At 43.5% G+C, this 21,605-nt stretch overlaps 1 protein-coding gene across 1 annotated transcript; it reads left to right on the top strand.

Moving 5' to 3' along the window:
* The first annotated feature begins 569 nt into the window (after positions 1–569).
* Asrgl1 (asparaginase and isoaspartyl peptidase 1) lies at positions 570–21,368 on the top strand. Its single transcript, XM_034513247.2, has 7 exons — positions 570–1,053; positions 1,572–1,772; positions 15,459–15,601; positions 16,043–16,200; positions 18,026–18,144; positions 20,053–20,163; positions 21,088–21,368. The coding sequence occupies exons 1-7, from the start codon at positions 987–989 to the stop codon at positions 21,294–21,296; spliced, it is 1,008 nt and encodes a 335-aa protein (XP_034369138.1). The 5' UTR covers positions 570–986; the 3' UTR covers positions 21,297–21,368.
* Positions 21,369–21,605: the final 237 nt, after the last annotated feature.

The following is a 21,605-nucleotide window of genomic DNA, read 5'->3' as shown; positions in this document are numbered from 1 at the left end:
TTATTGAAGTTTATTGAGGTCTACAGAACTAATGGTTGGAAAGTCTTACACAAAGTCAGCACTTGTCCTGGCATATATTTAGTCTCTCATCAACACATAAGCCTGGGTTGCCCCAGCTTGAAAAGAGAAGGTCTTGCAAAATGAAAGTCTATCTTTGACACCAATTCATCTAGCCAATAAACAGTACAAAGCAATTGATAATGAAAATAAAATATTGCTTCAGTAAATCTAAAATTAAAAAACAAAGATTATGAAAAAACAAACTCATAATTCAAATAAAATTGTTTTACATAATAAAGCAGGGTATCTTTCTCATGTGTCACTGCTACAGATACCTGTACAAGTCCGGTTGATCTGTTCTCCCTCTTTGACTATTAGAACAAAACTAGAATCTAGGGTCCGTTTCGTGAATACAAAGTGTTTGGTCTTCTACCCCTGCTGCCACAACTTTAGGGAATGCTGGAAGCAGGGAAAGAAGAAATGTCAACAAAAAGAGGGCAGTGAGAGATGAAAGGATTTAGAGCTGGAATCCCTGGACTTGGGGGGAGGGAGCGGGGGTTATTGGGGCAGGGAGGTGGGATTTTTGGGCTCTCGGAGCCTGTAACGAACAGAACCTGGCAAATTAGAGGCAGTTGTATCCTTTATTTTCTGCTCTTCCGAAAGATTAGGATGGGGAGCTTAAAGGGGATAGGTTTTAATGTAGAATTCTAACTAGCAAGACTTAATTAAGATCATGTGATAATTTCAAGACAAGGAGAAGGGTCCCTTCGTGCAGCTAGGGAGGTCGAAGAGTAGAAAGCGGTGTTACTCTAGATCTGGAGTCCTGGAGAGCTGGTGCGCATCACGAGGGACCCCAGCAGCGCCCCGGGGGCCCCCCACCCTCGCGCCCCGGGGCCCCCACCCTCGTGCGCAAGCGCGGACCGTTGCCTGCGGAGCGGTTGCGGGCGAAGCGGTTTGCTGCCTAGTGGCTTGGCCAGTTTGACATCATGGCGACCGCCCGAGACGGAGCTTCTCCGTGCGCCCGCGGCTCCGTGGCGCCGCCACCAGTCCGAGGTATGGGAAAGGAAACAAGAACAAAAATGTAGGATTTACCAAAGACGAGGAGCTCGGGTCCGAAGGACGTGAGGAAGTCCAGTCCTTTGGGTACCCCAGACCCTCGGTGGAGGGAACAGGGAGCACGGACCCCGGGAAACTGAGGCACGGAGGGACTCCTTGGAGGAGGGCTGGAGCTCTGATGCACGCGTCCTCTGTACCGGCGACACAACACAAAATAGAGGCTGCTGTTCTCCAGGGAAACTGAGACTGAGGGGTAGCACTGTGGCACAAGCGCGGGCTCGGAGTCTTGACACCCCGCATTCTGAGCCACAGATGCCCCAGACCCTGCCCCGGGGAGCGGAGTGGGAGAGCATGGGGAGGAATGCTGGGGGGCGTGGGTCGCTTTGGGCTTTTCCGACAAAATTCTCACGGAGCAGGGAGGGGGAAAAAACCAAAACCACTTTGACACTGCTGCTCACTTGGGTCGGTTGTCTTGGACCAGTTCGAAATGACACTTGCCTCTTCCTGATGCCTAGCCTCCATCGATGTGAGTCTCGTGGTGGTAGTCCATGGTGGAGGAGCAAGCAACATCTCAGCCAACCGGAAAGAGCTGGTGCGTGAGGGCATCGCCAAAGCGGCAACCGAGGGCTACAGAATCCTCAAGGCGGGAGGGAGCGCAGTAGATGCTGTGGAAGGAGCCGTGACTGTCCTGGAAAACGACCCAGAGTTCAACGCAGGTAAAGTATTCTCTGCCTAGTAAATAATAGTAAATACATAGACGCGGAATCCGCTAGTCTGACCCGCCTTGTGGCCAAATAGTACTCTAGAGCAAGATGCAGTACTGAAGTTCCTCAGTTTGCACTAAGCTACTTGTTTTGAGAATTTTTTTTTAAGTCTGTTATTCACCTTTTATTTAGCGTGCCCCTCTAAGAATTCAATACCAAAAGCCAGGCATCTTGCTGGAGATCCCTCCATAGCCTCAAACACACAATCTTCAAGCCTAGGCCTCCCAAGTGCTGGCTTTTCAGGTGTAGACTTTTTGTATTTGTGGGTCTTGGGATAGACTTTACATACCATAAAATGTAGCCATCTCGATTTTAAGAACTGTGTATTCATTCCCTCCCTCTACCCTTGTGTGTGTTTTCTCTGCCTCCCCCAAATTAGGCTCAAAAATCTTGAAACAGATGCTGGAAGAATCCTTTATTATAATATCTGGTCCCTAATAAACAATAAAGTCCCTAATCATCTTTCTGACTAGTAAATTGACTCTGGATAGGTCTCTAGGAGGAGACTGACCATTTTACAGACGAAACCATAAGTGGAAACTTGGGATTTACAGCCCGTCTCATCTTCTGGAAAAGAAAAAGGGGCCCCCACAATCAAGCAATCCAAAAAATATCCCTGAATTTTGGGGATGGGAGAACCTCCAAATTGGTGAGTTTGGCCATATGCCAGTACCAGCTCCACAGCAAAAGTAGACCCTGCACCCAGCACCCTTCCAGACCCTTCCCTGTGTGTTTCTTTGTCTCACTGTTCAACTGCCTCCTTTATATACACACTAGTAATACATCTGAGTTCTATGAACTGCTCTAGAAAAGTAAGCCCTAGCAGGGGTTTTGAGAGACTGGCTTACAGTTGTCTGGCAGAAATTATAGAGAAGCTACTGTTTAAAAAATGGCATCTGGGGGGCTGGAGAGATGGCTCAGTGGTTAAGAGCTCTGACTGCTCTTTCAGAGGTCCTGAGTTCAAGTCCCAGCAACCACATGGTGGCTCACAACCATCTGTAATGGGATCTGATGCCCTCTTCTGGTGTGGCTGAAGATAGCTACAGTGTACTCAAATACATAAAAAATAAATAAGTCTTTTAGTCGGGCAATGATGGCACACACCTTTAAACACAGCACTTGGGAGGCAGAGGCAGTTGGACTTCTGAGTTTGAGGCCAGCCTGGTCTACAGAGTGAGTTCCAGGACAGCCAGGGCTACACAGAGAAACCCTGTCTCAAAAAACAAACAAACAAACACCACCACCACCACCCCCCCCAAAAAAAGGCATCTGAAGGAAGGAAGCAATTTTGTGAGACTAAACCCCTTAACCAGTGGGATTAGACTCTTCAGGTGGCTAGTGTCAGAAGGTCAGTGTCTGCCAGAACATGATGTGGGGAGGGGACTCACACATCACTGTCAGAAGGGAGGTGCTGAGAGAAACTCCAAAGCTCTTTCCCACTCCTTCCTTCAGAAGAAATGAGTTTATGTTTCCTAAAAGTCATATAAATGCAATCAGAGTGAATTATTTTGTGTGGCCATGTTCTAGAATAATAATCATCACAGTTAATGTGTCTACATGACCCAGGTAGCAATGGTCTAAGAAATTCAAAAGATTAACTCACTCTATAGTGCTGTAAAGTAAGCATAATCACTTTGCTTGTCTCTCAGAACACTGCAGATTAATTTACTGGGAAAACATTTGTTTCTTTTGTTTTAAAATAGAAAACCTAAGATCTTAAGATTAAAATACTTTTTAGAACTGTACCACCCACGTGCCATCTGTCTTGGGGAAAAAAATTTCAGGATATCTTAACCAATTAATTATCACATATTTACCCAGAGGATCTTAGCAGAGGCTGCTGAGATACTGGGATCCCTCAGCAGAAAACAGCAGATGGGAGAGACAGAGGCCAGGCAGATAATCTGTTATTACCACTTCAGCGGCTCAACCTCTGATCTTCTTTTCAGCGTTACTCATCTTCAGGCATGTGGAAGTAGGAAACTCACAGAGAGACAGCCTTGGGGAACTCTCCTTGACTTTGTTAGGCACTCTGATACATATTGAAAATTTTTGTAAGTTTATCTATGGATTGAGACATTACAGTTCAGTGATGCTTGAGTTCAGTCCTGACTTCCTTTTGTGATAAACAGCAGTGTGGAAGTGTAAGCTGAATAAACCCTTTCCTCCTCAACTTGTTTCTTGGTCATGATGCTTGTGCATGAATAGAAACTCTAAGACAAATTTGAATTTGTACCAGCATAGTGGGGTATTCCGGTGACAACCTGACCATGTTTTGGGGAGAACTGTGGAAGGACTTTGGAACTGTGGGCTAGAAGAGCCATCCAGTATTAAGAGCTCTGCGGGATGTTCTATAGGAGCTTGGAAGATAATGTTGAGAACAGTGCAAACAATGGAGGCCTGGCTTGTGAAATTTCAGAGAGAAGATTAAAGACTCTTATCAGGGCCATTGCTGTTTTGATTGTGAAGATTCTGTGGTTTGGGTTAGCTGGGGCTGAAGAATCAGCTGTGGTTAACAAGATACCAGAACTGCTAAAGCAAAACCTTTGCATTACTGGGACTACTGATGCTGGTTAGCTGGAGCTAAGAAATTAGCAGTGATTAAGAAGAGGCCAGCATCACTGAGGTAAAATCTTCTGGGAAGTGTTTTCTGGGAGCACAGAGGCTGTGTTCCAGAGATAGCCAAGGTTTTCCATGTGCTGTGGCTGGACTTGGTAATGTGTAAGAGTCACCCAGATGGTACTGGTTTTGAAGGCATGAAGGGGTCATGAAGAGCAGTTGAGGCTCAGCACAGTGAGAGGCCATGGAAGGCCATTGGTGAAGAAGGTGCAGCCTCAGTTGCAATTGATGGCCCGTCAGGGTCAGCCCTGCTTATACACTGAAGGCCCATTGTGGATGGTGCCATCCCTGGGCTAGAAGTCTTGGGTTCTATAAGAAAACAAGCTGAGCAAGCCAGGAGAAGCAAGCCAGCAAGTAACATCCCTCCATGGCCTCTGCATCAGCTCCGGCTTCCTGACCTGCTTGAGTTCCAGTCTTGACTTCCTTTGATGATGAACATCAATGTGGAAGTGTAAGCTGAACAAACCCTTTCCTCTCCAACCTGCTTCTTGGTCATGATGTTTGTGCAGGAATAGAAACCCTGACTAAGACGTTCACTTTCATGGTGGTTTCTAAACTTCCAGACAGACTATACTTCCAGAACCTTTCCTTAAAGAGACTAGTTCAGGTAGGTCTCTGGTGAACTTTAACCTAAAAGGATCCCTCCCGTGATGGTCTATAACCTAACAGGGTCTCTCCTCCACACAAGTTGAGAGAGTGCAGATTAGGGAACTGCTGCAGCTGCTCCCCAAGGCTGCCTCTCTGTGGGTCTCCCACTTCCAGATGCCTGAAGATGAGTAGCCTGGACTCTGTCTTTTCCATCTTCGGTTTCCAGCTGTGGTCACTAGAAACAGTATCCCAATGGCCTCTGCTAAGATCCTCTGGGTAATTATTTGGAATCTTCAAAAACCTAACCCTGGGTTCTAATAAGAGTTCCATGGCCCTAATTAGCATCTGTAAACCTTGTCTGCGCGTGAAAATGTCATCTGTGTTTCTATTCATGTTTGAATGTGAACTTGATTTTATATTCAGAGCTTATTCCTAAATACTTAGCTCATTGAAAAGTAACATTAAGAAACACTGTAAAATTGAGCTTCTAGATGTCTATGCTAGATTTATTTTTCTTTTTGTTTGTTTATTTATTTATTTGAGATGGAGTCTGACATTTTCCATAGCTGGCCTCAAACTCCTAAGGCTGAAATGATCTTCCCATCTCAACCTCCTGAGTAGCTGGAACTATAGGCACAGGCCACCACACCCAACTTAAAAATATTCTTTAAAGATTTACTTAAATGGGCAACTAAATAATTACCTTTTGCATTCACGGAAATTAAGCTGTATTTACTAGTACTTTACTTTTGCTACGGTTTGGTTTGATAACTTGTGTCGGAGCTTTTGAGATAAGATTTTTTTCCTTATCTGCCTTTTAATTCCTTGCAACATCTACAGTAATGATTAACATTTGTAAATCCTTTTCTGTAAGATAAAAATCTTCCACGGTGGCTCACAACTGAAACTCCACTTCTCGATGATCCAGATCCTTTTTCGGACCTCTGAGGACACCAAGCATGCATAAGGTGGACAGATATACATACAAATACTCGTACTCATAAAATACAAATAAAAATACAAAACAAAGAAAAAATACCCTGCTACATATTATAGGGCCAGAGTATTCCTTGAATAAAGAAAGGGAAATGTTTTTTCCTACATATTTTCCAGTGGTATATACAGAACATTGAAATTTGACATACCCTTTGAAGCACACGAAATTGTATTCATAACCAAATATATCTAAAATTTTCAGAAGAGAACCAAAATGAAAATGTTCATGGATAGGGACTAGGAATTGATTTCCTTGCTTTTGTTTTGAAACCTCCAGGTGATTCTGAGGTGTCATCAAATTTAGAAGCCTCTCTCAGAGTCCTATACAGTTTTAATGATATTTTAATCCCATATATTTACATGCAACAAGCTCTTCCCAATGCATAGTTCTGCCTGTGACAAACATATAGTATAATAACCACTGCTGCAATGAAGATATGAAAAAGTCCTGTTGTCCCACAGCCTTTGAGGCTGCACTTCATGTAGCCCTAGACCCCAGTAGCAACTATTTCCTATGCCTGTAGTATTCCAATAGCAGGCATGTTCATCACAGATAAAGGGAGCCCAACAAACTTACTTAAAACCTGAATTTTTACAATTTTTTTAATTCAAATTGTATGGCTCTTGAGTGTGAACTTTGAAGATGACAATGTTGTATTACAGTGTCAAAGACTGGACCCTTTGGGTAGATGCACCACCAGTTGTAGCAGGCTATTCAGCAGCTGAACATAGGCCACCTGCCAATGCGTTAAATCACCTCTGTAAACACAAGTAGAGGTTTTTTAACTTGAACACAAGTTCTTCTCAGGCATTCAAGAAAGGTGGTCTTGTATGACAAGAGTATATTTAAGTATATTAGGAACTTCCAGACTTTGTGATTGTGATTGCCTTCTCCCATATCCTGGAGCACACAAACACACTGGTGGGTTTTGTTCTGTTTTGTCTTTTACTTTAGCTGGCCTAATAATCAAAGTAGACCTGTGATTTAGTATCAGTCTGCATTTCCCAAAATGGTTAGTGATGTTAAACACTTGGTGGGGGCCAAGGAGGAGTATCTATTCAACCAAGCCCATTGTCTATTTTCATTAGATTATTTTTCTTTCTGAAGAGATCTGGGGATTCTTTTTATGTAAATATAAAAAACACAAAATCCCTCATCAAACGTATGAATGTGATCAGCATATGTTTCCTCCCAACTCTGCCTTTATCTTTCTGTATCTTGTGAATGTCTTTCTAAGAATGTGAAGTAGACTGAAATAGAAAGACCAGTTATTGGGTAGCGATTTATTGATTTATTTAGTGGTTCATTTATAGCACTACCTGTACTGCCTGTTTGCCAACCATGACTTCACTTGTTGCCTGGACAGAATGCAGAATGACCTGGAGAATTAGCTGAAACAATGTATCGTTGCCCTTAACAACCTGCTGACTGCCATGCTTGCCTCTGTAAAAAAAAAAAAAAAAAATCTCACTTGCTTGCCCAACCCCACCTTGTGAGCTTTTTTTTTCCCGTCAATTTATTTATTGTGGTTTTTATAGTTTAAAATGAAAATACAATCTGAACCTGAGAGCGAGGCCTTTCAGAATCTATCCTGGTTTCAGTCCACCAGCGTCATCTCCTCTCTTCCACTCTTAGTGATGTTAGAATGCTTACTCCAGAAAGAGCCCCTCATCATGTGCATGTTCTTGATTGTATAGAAACACAATGTATCCATCTTCATTGTTGTAACAAATACATTTTCTGTCATAGCTTAAAGAATATTTGCCTAAACATTTTCTTTTTGGTTGTCTTCTAAAATTTTAGGTAGATTTTGATCATGAATAAAATTTTGTGTGCTTCAAAGTGTGTGTGAAGTTTCAATGTTCTGTACAAATCATTGGAGAAAGTATAAAGGGAAAAAACTCTTTCCCTTTCTATATTTACGGAACAGTCTGACCCCTCCCCCCCCAACATGTAGCAAAGTTTGGTATTTTGGTTGGTTGGTTGGTTGATTGGTTTGGTTGGTTTAGTTTTTCCTGTGTTTTTTTTTTTTAATTTGTATTTTATGTGTATGAGTGTTTGCCTGCATGTATATTTGTGCACTTCATGCATGCCTGGTGCCCTCAGAGGTCAGAAGAAGGTGTTAAGAATAAAGTTTATAGGCAGTGGTGAGCCACCATAAGAATGTTAGAAATTGGATCCTTTGCAAGAGTAGCTAGTGCTTCTCTCCAAACTAAAGCAAGATTTGTTTTGTTTTTTTCTTTTGTTTTGCTTTTTGTTTTTATTTTATTTTTTAGCTTTTTATTGATTCTTTGTGAATTTCACATCATGTACCCTAATCCTACTCACCTTCCTGTTCCTTCATACCCACCCTCTGCCCTTGTAACCTCCCCCCCCCAAAAAAAAACAAAAATGAAATAGAATTAAAAATAAAATGAAAAAAATCATCTTGTTGTAGAATCTGTAGTGTGTCACAGTGTGTCCCACAGTATACTCTTCTGTCCAAACATCTTCACTTGCAAATGTTTATTACAGTAAGTCATTGGTCTGGTTCAAGGCCTCTGGCTTCTGCTACACCATCAATACTGGATCCTCACTGGGATTCCTCTAGGATATCCTGTTATTATCCTGTGTCATAGGGATCCTGAAGCTTTGCATCTGCAGGACCGGCTCCTTCATGTGCTCTAGCAGTTCATAAATAAGGTGGATGTTGAGGTGAGCAAACTCAAAGCTGGATCTGGGCCTGGGTGGTAGCTGAGTTGGTCAGCCTGCCAGCTCTCCCACACCCACAACACCAGGGTGAGCTCTCCAGCACTGGCCCAACTAGGTCACCCAATACCTAAGCTAGCAAGGGGCAGGGCCAGCTCTCCTGCTTTCCATAACCCCACTCCTCACTCCCTGTCTTACACCCTCCCCCAACCAGAGCCAGCTCTACTGTGCTGCCCAAATCAAGATGCAGGACCAGCTCTCCCAAGTACCACAGCCAGTTAGGGTCGGGGCCAACTCTGCACAGCCCTGAGTCATCAACCTGGGTCCCAAGTAGCAACCCAGACCAGGAACATCCACACAGCCTTTGGTGGTGATATGAGCCACAGACATTGACACAGAACCCTCTTGCTGCCTGGCTACAGACCCAGACATGGCCCTCAAAGCAGACAGGCCAGGACTTCACTATGGCCACAGGTAGCCAGGCAGGCTACTCACATCGGGCTATTCCTCTCTACCCTTGAGTCTCTAGTACCACCTCTCTTCAAAGTGCTTAAACCAGTCAGCTTCTCTCTCTCTCTTGTCTCTCCACCACATACTTGTACACTGTGGCTCCCTCCTCCCTTTTGTGCCTCATGGTATGGTGGCAGACAGGCGGGCAGCCTCTAAGTGTCCTCCACCAACCCTCACCATGTAAAGCAGTGTTAAATTCTCTAACACTCTGGCTCCCAATCACATGTCCTACAATTCAACTATGACTCTACCTTAGTGGTTCTCAACCTCAGAGGTCACATATCAGATATCCTACACATCAGATATTTACATTAAGATTCATAACAGTCACAAAATTAGTTAGGGCATAGCAATGAAATAATTTTATGGTTAGAGGTCACCACAACCTGAGGAACTGTTAAAAGGTCACAGCATTAGGAAGGCTGAGAACCACTGACCTACCTGGAGTTTGTATAGACTCAACACATATTAAGGGCTCAATTTTATAAGACTTCCCCCTACTTCAAACATGAATCACCAATATGAGTCCCTGGGTTATTCATTCTTCTACCCAATGTGGCTACAAACTGGGCTTCCTAACTCCGCTGCTCAGGTTCAGTCATCTTTCTGATGACTGAAAAAAAGAAATTTATGGAAAGCTTTATATTTGCTCTTTTTTTTTTTTTTTTTTTTTTTTTTTTTTTTTTTTTTTTTTTTTTTTTTTTTGAGACAGGGTTTCTCTGTGTAGTCCTGGCTATCCTGGAACTCACTCTGTAGACCAGGCTGGCCTCGAACTCAGAAATCCACCTGCCTCTGCCTCCCAAGTGCTGGGATTAAAGGCGTGTGCCACCACTGCCCGGCTTGCTCATTTTTTATTAAGTAAATAACGAAGAACCATAATGACCAGCCAAGCAAGACCTAGTGATGCACAACTTTAATCCCAACATTCAGGAGGCAGAGGCAGGTGGATCTCTGTGGATCTGAGGTCAACCTAGTCTACACAGTGAGTTCTAGGACACCTAGGGTTGTGTAGAAAGACCTGTCTCAAAATAAAAAACAAAAAACCAGATCAACAACACACGAGGATACCAGCGCAAGGCTTTGTTCATTCTGACACTTATCCAACAGGACTGAAATCCTGCCACTGAGTCTACAGGTTCCTTTCTTGCTTGGTGCCACATGCAAATAAGCAAACAGTTGTAAGGAGATAGGGGTGTTAAATGACCAATGAGTGTAGAAAGAAATTTTATCCTCTAGAGGCATGGTTCTTCCTGAACAAAAGTCCTGGTGGGCTTTTACTAAGGCTAGGCTAGGGTATGGGGCAGTGCATACTGTCATTATAGCTTTTCACAGAGAAGGGAGATCTTTCAGGAACCAAGCTGCCATTTCTTGTCTTCCTAATTTGGACATGGTTCCTTCTGCCATGGCACCTGTGGGTGTATTTTTTGGTTGGTTTGTTTGTTTGTTTGTTTGTTTGTTTGTTGGAGAATTACTTATTTTAGGTATATGAGTACACTGTAGCTGTTCTTAGACATACCAGAAGAGGGCATCAGATCCCTTTACAGATGGTTGTGAGCCACCATGTAGTTGCTGGAAATTGAATTTAGGACCTCTGGAAGAGCAGCCAGTGCTCTTAACCTCTGAGCCATCTCTCCAGCCCCTAGATGTATGTTTTTATCATCAGAATATTATAATGATGCCAAGGTCACCTGGAATATCACATGATGTCTAGCTGGTCTTGATGTGATGGCATAACAGCTGAGAATGTTAATCAGCATACAGGCTTTTAGCTCTTGCAAGCCTGCAGCATAGACGATGGGATCGCCAATAACTTGAGGGCTCAGACTGGTTAGTCCTACAGATTCAGGACCCAGTCTCACCACACAACATCCCACATGCCTGTCAGAGCAGCCAGTAAACTTTGGGGAACATATTTACCAGCTTCTGATAGAGGAACAGACTGCTGATGTGTCTGTTAAACATGTTTTATCATTGTTTAAGGGTTTTGCCCTTATTACAAAGTTTCATAAGTTACTTATATATTCTAGGCAGGTATCTTTTACTACATACATTAATTTGGTCTGTAGATATTTTCTCCCAGTTGGGCCAAAAAAAAATTAAAATGAACCACACTGCCTTTCAATGAGTCCATTTAGAATATTTACATATTATACAACTACTGATAAGGGCTTATATCAGCTATTATGGTTTTGGGTCTATTTACCCTCTTTTTCCTGTTTGCTCTTTATTCTTTATTTCTCTGTCTAAGTTACTTGAGAATTGGTTTTAGAAGTCTGTTTTACTTTATCAACAGTATTGCATATATTTTTTCCTTTGTGCAGAATTTGAGGACTTTTTCCTAGAGATTGTTCTATGTATATAACTAACTACTATCTAATAAGAAAGCATTTTAGCAATGAAAGCAAAATGTAGTGCCTCTTACCTTTCTGTGACTAGCTGTGATAAGTTAAGTTCCACCTTACAGTTGTTTGTGCTTTTCCTTTCTGTGAACACTGGGAACAACTTCAGGATCAACTTTTGCAACAACCCACCAAACATAAATATAAACTAAGACAACAAAGAGGAGAAGGCAAGCCTGCTGTGTTGAGGGGTCCACTTAAACCCAACATAACCCAAACACCAGGTCAATGCAAGTGACAAAAATTTATTGTAATCAAGATGCTGTTGATGGATCAGGGTTGCAAAACAGCTTCAGGAGCTGAACTGCAACCCTGAAAGAACATTGTGCAGCATAGATAAGGATGAACTCATAGAGCAAGGCAGGGGCTGTAGCATTGTCCGATCACATTTAGGCATAAGAGGTTGAGTAAGGGAGTTTCCATCAATCAAGATAGAAGTTGGTTCCTGGGTCTGGGAACATGAACTTAGTTTGACCCTACCAACAAGTTGGAGAAGTTGACATGTCTGGACTCAGACAACTGTCTCCTTACACCCTGAGATGTCTGGATTCAGACAACTATTTCCTCATAATAGAAGATGTCCAGATATTGGGAAGTCCCCAGTTCCCCTAGGGCCTGGGACCTTGAATTTAGTTTCTCCCTATGATTAAGTGGTATCTGAAAATGAAATAGTAATACTTAGAATACATTTCTTCTGCTTGTTCCCAAAGGCTGTATTTGCCTATATTTTCACTCTCTCTGCAGCTGGATCTTCCATCTTGGTTTTGCAGGATTCCTCCTTCTGTTGTTGCCTCTCTGCTTCAGTGCCTCTCTTAGCCACTCTACTGAATTCAGTCTCTGGCAACAGGTTCTGTTTTCCTCCATCTGTACTATAGACTCAATGTTTGTACCCGTGTTTGTGTCCCTACAAATTCTAACGCTGAACCCAGGATTCCCCACTGTGCCAGTATCTGGAGATGGAGCCACTAAGGAAATTGTTCACACTAAGTGAGGGCATGGCACAGAGTTCTGCTCTAATTGGATTAGGATTCTTACAAAAAGAATCAAAGGGACTAGAGAGATTGCTCAGTGGTTAGAGCACTGGCTCTCTTCCAGAGGACCTAAGTCTGATTCTTAGCACCCACATGGCAGCTCACAACTGTCTGCATATGCTCCAGTTTCGGGGGGGGGGTGGTCTGACAACCTCTTCTGGCCTTCAAGGGCACCAGGCACATAGTTGGCACAGGCATACATGCAGACAAACACCTACACACATGACATGTTTTTAAAAAGCTGGGAATGGCTCCTTGAATACAGTGCCCAATTGTGAGAACTTAAACTTGGATCCCTAGAAGCCACACAAACCAACGGTAGACCACATCTACAATATCAGAACTCCGGTAATACAATGGGAGGTGGGAACAGGCAAGTCAGCAGAAGCTCATAGGCCAAACAGCCTGGTGTGCACAGTGGTGAACACTTGATTTGTCTAAAACAAGATGGAAGGTGAGAACAGACACCCAAAGTGGTCCTCTGGCCTCCACAGCTATACCATGGTACACAATGCCAACACTCATAAGAACACACACAAAAATAGTCATTAATTAACTACCCTCCCCCTGTGGCACTAGGAAAGACCACTGGAATTCATAGTGAAATGGTACAAGCCAAACTCAGAAAAGGGTCAACCTTTTAGGCACTTCAGCTTTAGTCTCTTCTTCAGTCTGCAGACTGAGAATTAACTTTCTGTAGTTTAAGCAACCCAGTCTGGGTTGTCTTGTTATAGAAGCCCAAACAGACTAGTACGGTCTAGACTTCAGAAGCATATATGAATGGTATTTTGTTAGACCCAGAATTCTGATTTGATAGTTCTTTTCTTTCAGCCCTTGGAAAATGCTGTACCTCTTTCTGGCCTCCATGGTTTCTGCTGAGAAATCCTTTGTCATTATAATTGGTTTTCCCTGATAGGTAAGGTGTCATTTCTTTCTTGCTACTTTCAAGACTGTTTTTCTAGTGCTTGGGATTAGACCCTTGCAAAGCGCTCTACTGTCCCTGGCCCCTCAAGACACTTTTACATTGATTATGATGCCTTGCTGTGAATTTCTCTGCATTTACTAGTATTGGGAATTTGCTCAGCCTCTTGAATATGTAGATTTAGACTATTTGTCAAATGTGGACAATTTTCAGTCATCATTTCCGTTAATGCTTTTTAGCCCTAGGCTTTCCTTCCCTCCTTTTAGGACCCCAGTAAATCAGGTGTTAGATCTTGTGTTAGGTGCCAGTGGTTCCATAGGCCATCCTCACCTAGCTCACCCCTGTCTACTTTGTACCACTTGTTCAGTTTGGACAATATCTTTATTCTTTCTCTTAACTGTTCTTTCTTATTAATTGGTGCCAGTTGCAGAACTAGGAAGTTTTCTGTGTCATTTGCTTATAAAACAATACTACTGATTTTTGTATATTGACTTAATCTCTTTGGTTGCTATGAAAAGAAACAAAGACTCGGTTACTTTTATAACAAACTTATTTTTATTATATGTGAGAGAGTGGTGTGTGTGTGTGTTTATCTGTGTGTGTATGCATACATGTGTGCGAGAGAGAGACAGAGAGAGAGAGAGAGAGAGAGAGAGAGAGAGAGAGAGAGAGAGAGAGAGAGGGAGAGAGAGAGGAGAATGGTACACATTGTGTAAAAGTCAGAGGACAGTTTTCGGGATCAGTTCTCCTTCCACTGTGGGTTCTAGAAATAGGAATGGAACTTGGCTCCTGTGGCTTACATGGGAAATGGTTTCACCGATGAGTCATCCGGCCTGCCCTGGATTCCTTTTAAACTGAAATTTTGGGTTGTTTGTTTTTTAAGCTTTTATTAGCATATGGTAATTAAGCATAATAGCATGTTCCATTTTGACATTTTCATGCCTGTTTATAGATTTTAATCATTTACTCCCCCATTACCTTCTCTCTTCCCTCTCCAACTTCCCCTAATCCTCTTCCTTCCCCTCCCCACTCTTCTGCCCTCTATTTTTATATTGTTTAGTCCTCATACTTTGTTTTCTTTGTGGAGACAAGCTCTCACTGTGCAGCTCAAGCTGGCTGGAACTCATTGTGTAACCCAGGTTGGCATCTAGCGTGTAGTCCTCCTGTGTCAGCCTCATGGATGCCAAGGTTACTTGAGGTTACACATATCTGCCAACACACCAGCCCATAGTGTATCTCCAATATAATGTGGAGGCCAGGCCACTCAGTGACTCAGTAGGAGTAAAGAGAGCAAACGTCCTTGTCAGTTGCTAGCTACAATCTGAGATGCACTAAGGCTCTCACCATTTAGTATGATATTGCCTGTAGGATTTTATAAATGACCTTTATTGGATCAAGAAAAATCTATTTATATAAGTAAGACCTTCATATGCATGAAGGTGGAGCACTCTGACCTAACTATCTTCTATTAGGCCCACCTCTTTTTTTTGTTTGTTTGTTTGTTTTTGTTTTGTTTTGTTTTGTTTTGTTTTTTGAGACAGGGTTTCTCTGTGTAACCCTGGCTGTCCTGGAACTCACTCTGTAGACCAGGCTGGCCTCGAACTCAGAAATCCACCTGCCTCTGCCTCCCAAGTGCTGGAATTAAAGGCGTGCGCCACCACTACCCGGCTTAGGGCCACCTCTTAAAGGTTCCCCTACATCAATGTTACAGTCCTGGGGACCTGTAGGAGACAAACCATATCCAAACCAATAGGTACCAAGTCAGATGTGTTTGTTTAATGTTTCTCTACAGTAGAACAGAAGGTGTGTTGAAAGAAGTAGGTTGGTAGAAAATCTAGAGTCTTTTGTAAATTTTTCACTCTTTTCAACTTCTTCTTGGTCTAGGTTATGGGTCTGTCCTTAATGTTAACGGTGATATTGAGATGGATGCTAGTATCATGGATGGGAAGGACCTGTCTGCAGGAGCAGTGTCTGCCGTGCGCTGTATCGCAAATCCCGTTAAACTTGCACGGCTTGTTATGGAAAAGGTACGTGTGCTGGAAGCAGTGCTTCCTGAGAAGCTGCCACTGCTGGACTTCTGGGTGAATAGGCCAGACTGTGAACAGTGCTGGAGATTGCTGCTCTAAACACTCACGGGGACAAGCATAATGCCATTGGAGTCAACCATGGCTTTAGTCCTGTTAGGACTAGCTGGGTGACACATATGGACTTTGTTATCTCCTGGCCTTCTTAGGCCGGCTGAGGGCACAGCTCAATGACAGATCACCAACCTAGGGATCACCAAGTCTCTGAGGTTGACCACCAACATGGAGAAAAGAAAGGGGGGGGGGAATCCAGTTCAATTTTCACTTTGGGGCCTTTTAACACTAAAAATATAGTAGCTATTTCCACACCATAGAACAGGTATATATATGTATGTATGTTAAAAAAAAATGCAACCTTGTTTGTCCCTTTCTACCCTGGCTCAGACACCTCATTGCTTTCTGACTGGCCATGGTGCAGAGAGTTTTGCAGCAGACATGGGGATTCCACAGATTCCTGTAGAAAAACTGATAACGGAGAGAACCAAGAAGCACCTGGAGAAAGAGAAGCTTGAGAAGGGGGCTCAGAAAGCTGACTGCCCAAAGTAAGTTCCAGATGACACTCAGACTTCTGCAGTTAGAACAGCTGGAAAGTTTGGCAGTGTCCCCTCACCTGTATTCCCTAAGGAACTGAAACTCTGTGGGGGGAGGGCAACTCTTCTTAACCTTAACTTTGCCCTTACTTACACCTCCTATGTGGATAAGAGGTCAGTCTGATGGGGTTCTTCTCTGGCACAATTAAGCAGAAGATTGCTAGACAGGCTTGGAGCTGCACACAAATAATTTCAGCCATCAGGAGGCAGAGATTGTAAGAGCAGGTTTCAAGACAGCCTGAGCTGTAGAGTGAGACTCTGGCTCAAAAACCTAATAGTAATTCAGTAGGATGCAGGAGCTCATAATAGAATAGAATTCAGTCTTGTAACACTACTGAGTCCCTAGTTTACCAGACGCCAATGTTCAAATAACCTAAGCAGAGTATATATATTCAGACTAAATATACATACATACACACATATGTATTGTATACATATATGTAGATGTGTGTGTACATGTGTGTGCGTGTACATGTGTGTGTGTTTCCCTTTCCTAAAGAATCAGTTTTGATGGGTCTGAGGCAGAAAAGTCAGGCAGATACAATATACAAGTCTCTGAAATAATAATCTGATGCCTTTCCAGATTATGAGATTGAGATATTAACATTCTATTATTCTTCTACCTGCTCTGAAATAGGATTTTGCTATATGCCCTAAGCTAAGCCTGGAATTTGCAATCCTCCTGCCTCAGTTTCCCGGGTACTAGGACATAAGGCTTTTATTTCTATGGACTGCAGTCAGTGGAGTGAGGCTGCTGGGTTATTGCCTTGTGCTTATTTTCAAAGCTGCTTTTCTATTGCTTTCTGAAGGTTGTGTGTGAGCTGAGGGTGTGGTACAGAGGTAGAGTACATGCTTAGTGCATGCATAAAGCCCTGGGCTTGATGCCCAGCACTAAACAAAACGACACGTCTAACTGTATATCAGCACCAGCCAGTACTGCTCTGAGATGTGATAAGTGGCCTCTTCCCCCTGAATCCTGCAACTTAGAGAGGTCAGAAAAGTTAATTATAGAATGCACAGGGCACCTTTGGCACTCAGAATTGGCTCAGCATGACTGATAACCCTGGCCTCTGTTCTTCTCACTAACACTGTGCAGTCTCCAGGAAGAAAAGGCTTTTTTGCCTCTCTGAGCCCAAAGACTGGCTGTGCCCCTGTCAACATCAGAAATAAATACTTTTGGGGAGTGTGGGAAGATACAAACAGCATGACTTAGGTGACGGGGGCGGGGGTGCGGGGGGGAGGTAAAGTACCTAAAAAGTAACTTTTAGAGTACTTATACCATGAAGCACTTACATCATGTTTCCTTGAGGTGGCAACAGTTCACTTCTTTGCCTCCACCTTCTGAAGGTAGCCAATGAATTAGGGCCATCTCTGAAAAGGTTAAATTTGTACATGTGTCCATCTTAATAAGAAGCACTTATGCTGTTTAATTTTTTTCTGGTAGCCAGAACAAACGTGAAAGAAACATATAAAATGAATATGTTTTTGTGATAGGGTCTCACTATGTAGCCTTAGCTAGCTTGGAACTCATTCTGTATATAACAAGCCAACCTCAGACTCAGAGATCCACCTGCCTCTGCCTCTCCCTCCTGAGAGCTGGGATGGATGTACTCTTTAAGGTTAAAATGTAAAGGGCCATGTAGAATAAGAAACAAATGTTTTCTTGAGCCCAGAATCTTAACACATAATATGGGATGTAAGTGATTTTAAGTGACTGTGTTACTCGGTGGCTGTTTCTCATCTTCATTCTCTTCCCTTTTCTGCTTATTTTTGACAGAAACTCAGGAACTGTGGGTGCTGTTGCCTTGGACTGCAGAGGAAACTTGGCTTATGCAACCTCTACTGGGGGTATTGTCAATAAAATGGTTGGCCGAGTTGGAGACTCACCTTGTATAGGTAGGACTAAGAGGTAGTTCATGCCCCTCCCTTGCCCTTCATGTCATCAGATTCACACCTTTTCCTGTGTCATTTCCTCTACCCTCTTGGTGACAGCTTCTAGGAGTGGCATTTGGGTTGGAAGAGGTTGTTGGGACTACTGCTCTGAGGTATTCAGTCTCCCCTGGATTACATTTTGGGGACATCTTGGGAGAGAAAGTGAAAGAGAGGATGTTAAAGTTGTCCCAGACTACTGCAGCCATACCTGTCTTCTCTGTAGCCCCAGTGTCCGGGTCCCCAGGGTCACTTGCAGAGGCTAAATACACAGTGCCTCTTCCCAGATATGGTTCACATTAACAATGTAAAAATAAACAGCTGGAAACTTGGGCTGGAGAGATGTCTCGGGGGAAATATTTGCTGTGCACCTGAGTTTAGATCCCCAGCACCCACGTAAAAGCCTTGTACAGCAGTGTGCAGTGTGCAGTGTGCAGTGTGCAGTGTGCAGTGTGCAGTGTGCAGTATGCATCTGTAACCCAGCACTGGGAGAAGCACGAAGCAACGTGCAGTAGGAGTGCATCTTGTGTTCTGCGCAGATTTGCACTTGTAGGAATTCCCACAAACCCCTACAGCTAAATTGTTCACCTGCCCAAAGGAGAAGCTTATACTTTTAGCAGAAAACTTGACTTCTTAAATACGTTGTGCTACTCTTAGTGATAATTTACATTCTCGACAGCTGTTTGTACCCTATACAGCAATGGCTTTGAAGGAAATGCTTGAAGTCTCTTTAAAAATCAGAGATCTGCCTGTTGAGGTGGTGTATCACTCGGAGAAAGAGACCTGACACCTATAAAACACTCACCTTTTTTCTCCTTAGCAAAAACTCTGCCAAAATATGGCTGCTCAATAGTACAGCCTGTATCCAGCTGGGATCTGACAAGGCCCCAGAGCCAGGTGGGGTCAGAGCCTAGGAATTAGGTTCAGGCTTTGTGAGTTCTCATGATAAAGTATTGAAAAGAAAAAAAAAATCTGTGAAATGAATTCCCAGAAGCCCCTGCATTGGTTGTGGGTACCAAATGTGCTTATCTTAAGTTTTCTGATAAGCATTCCCCAGAAGGGTTCACCCTTCTAGGATGTTCCATAGGTGACACTAGGTACACAGTAACATTTCCTCTGCTGTGCAGTTATCATCCTGAAAAATGGAGGTGTTCACCCCAGGAAACATGGGTCACCCTGGCCTTTTATTACTCTAAAGGAACTGCAAAGAAAATGAAGAGTTGGCTGCTTCAAATAGTAGGGCCTTGTTGATGCTGGTTCACCACAGAGCAACAGATTGAAGGGAAAGGCCACCTTCTCCTATTGTAAGACTTTGTATTCCTTCCCTAACCTCAGTTCTCCCAGAACCAGAACCATGGAGTTACCTGCTTTCAAACAGCCTGGGAAACGATAACACTCAGCAGAGTTGCCCTTCTAAGACCTTCCCCAGTACCCAGAATTGTTAAATAAGGAAAATGTCAATATTTGATGCTTCTACACCAACTAGAACAGGGTAAAGGGGAAGCCTGCCAGGTTGTGGGACTCTGAGACTGGTGGCTCTATGTGAACAGATAAGGACTGATGGAAAGATGACTGTAGAGTTGCTTAGTCTAAGACTATGGGAGAAATATGGTCAAAGTTACTTTGGCTCCAGATCCTGTTATATGGATAGGCCAGAATACTTCTCTCTTCGACAGATAGAATTGCTTTTAAGTCATGATGGTGTAGATAGAGATTTGTTTACAGGTGTGCTTTTGTACACTTGTGCGGCACCAGATCAGGAATACAGCTCTGACCTATCTATACCTCTAGGATATAATATTGTGTAACATAAGACTTGTGTTTAACTTTTTGACTGTTGTTGCTCAGTTAGAACCAATAACCTTTTTTGAACAGGAGCTGGAGGTTACGCAGATAATAACCTTGGAGCCGTTTCAACCACAGGACATGGGGAAAGTATCCTGAAGGTGAATCTGGCCAGACTCGCCCTCTTCCATGTAGAACAAGGTATGTAGACTGTGAAACAAGTGCATAGCTAGTGAAGCCAAGCAGATAGATGTTATCTGACCACTGCCAGGGTAGTGTATGGAAACACACTTGCCACAGACCCTGCCCCAAGGTTGTTCACATTCTTCTAACACCTGGTAGGTCCTGGACCAAAGGAACCTTTAGAATACTGTTCTGGAATACTGTTCTCTGAACTGAGGAAATGTCTCTGTATGAAAGAATGCTTGCTGCACAAGCATGAGTTCTAAGCCCAAGAGCAGATAGAAAGGTATGGCTGTACAGGTAGAGGCACCTCAGCACTGTGGAGGTAGAAACAAGAGAATCACTAGGATTTGCTGGGTGACAGTATGTGGAGAAAGGGCAGGAGGACCAGCAAGTTCCAGGTTCAGTGAGAAACCCTATCTCAAGGGATGAAAGCAGAACATAATGGAGTGAGGCATATGGTGTCCTGGCTTCTATGCATGTGTGTGAGCATACACGTGAGCACAAACACAATACCTGTCTGCTGTTCTCTTTCACATCAGAGAAGACAAAGCAATAGAGACCATGGTCAATCCTTGACCGTGGATGTAAGAGGGAAGATGTCTCTGTCCCAGCAAAGAGCTGAAAGCATACAAATTGTATTGCTTTGCTGGTCAGTGTGACCAGACACCTGTCAAGAAGCCCCTTAAGGGAGTTTGTTTGGCTCACAGTTTAAGGGAGTATGGCCCTTCATGATGGGGAAGGCACAGTGGTGGGCAGGAGGAGTATGCAGGATCTCATATCTCAGTGGACCAGGAAACAGACAGTACAGGGGACAGGGCTGGTCCCTACCCAGTTCCCTAGAAACCCTGTTTCTCCAGTGAAGCCCACTCATATTTCACAGTGTCCCCAAAAAGCTGGGGTCCAGGTGTGCTGTTTCTCAATCTCTCCTTTTCTTTTCAGGAAAGACCGTAGATGAGGCTGCTGAGTTGGCATTGGATTATATGAAGTCAAAACTCAAAGGTCTAGGTGGCCTCATCTTGGTCAACAAAAAAGGAGACTGGGTGGCAAAGTGGACCTCTGCCTCCATGCCCTGGGCAGCGGTGAAGAATGGCAAGCTGCAGGCCGGCATTGACCTTTGTGAAACCAAGACAAGGGAACTACCTTGCTAGCCTGGACGTGAAGTTGAGCTGCCTGGTGTGGAGACCTAACTTAATCAATTAGATGTAGACATGGAAAACTTACGCAGTCTGTCCCTCCTTTTGTTGCCTTGATCAGTAAGTCAATGAATGCTTGGTTGAGGGTCGGGTTCTGAAGTGATGAGAAATGCCTGCCTGTATTAAAACCATGGAAAATGGAAGCCCTAAGGAGCCTGCTCTCCCAGTCTCCATCATGGAAGGCTAGAAAGGAGCTATTAGATTTTGACCCCATGGAACTGCCTCTGAGCTAGAAGTGCCATTTAGATTGGGAGAATGGCAATT

The sequence above is a fragment of the Arvicanthis niloticus genome, chromosome 1, assembly GCF_011762505.2.
Source record: "Arvicanthis niloticus isolate mArvNil1 chromosome 1, mArvNil1.pat.X, whole genome shotgun sequence".
NCBI lineage: Eukaryota > Metazoa > Chordata > Mammalia > Rodentia > Muridae > Arvicanthis > Arvicanthis niloticus.
The sequence above is the reverse complement of the archived record's forward strand: the minus strand, read 5'-3'. Positions and strand labels throughout refer to the sequence as shown.

Excerpts from the sequence above, each read along its gene's own strand:
- Asrgl1 (XM_034513247.2), top strand. The coding sequence starts at position 987 with ATGGCGACCGCCCGAGACGGAGCTTCTCCGTGCGCCCGCGGCTCCGTG. Across the intron at positions 1,773-15,458 it reads CGACCCAGAGTTCAACGCAG|GTTATGGGTCTGTCCTTAAT; the intron begins GTAAAGTATTCT and ends TTCTTGGTCTAG. Across the intron at positions 20,164-21,087 it reads CCTCTTCCATGTAGAACAAG|GAAAGACCGTAGATGAGGCT; the intron begins GTATGTAGACTG and ends TTTTCTTTTCAG.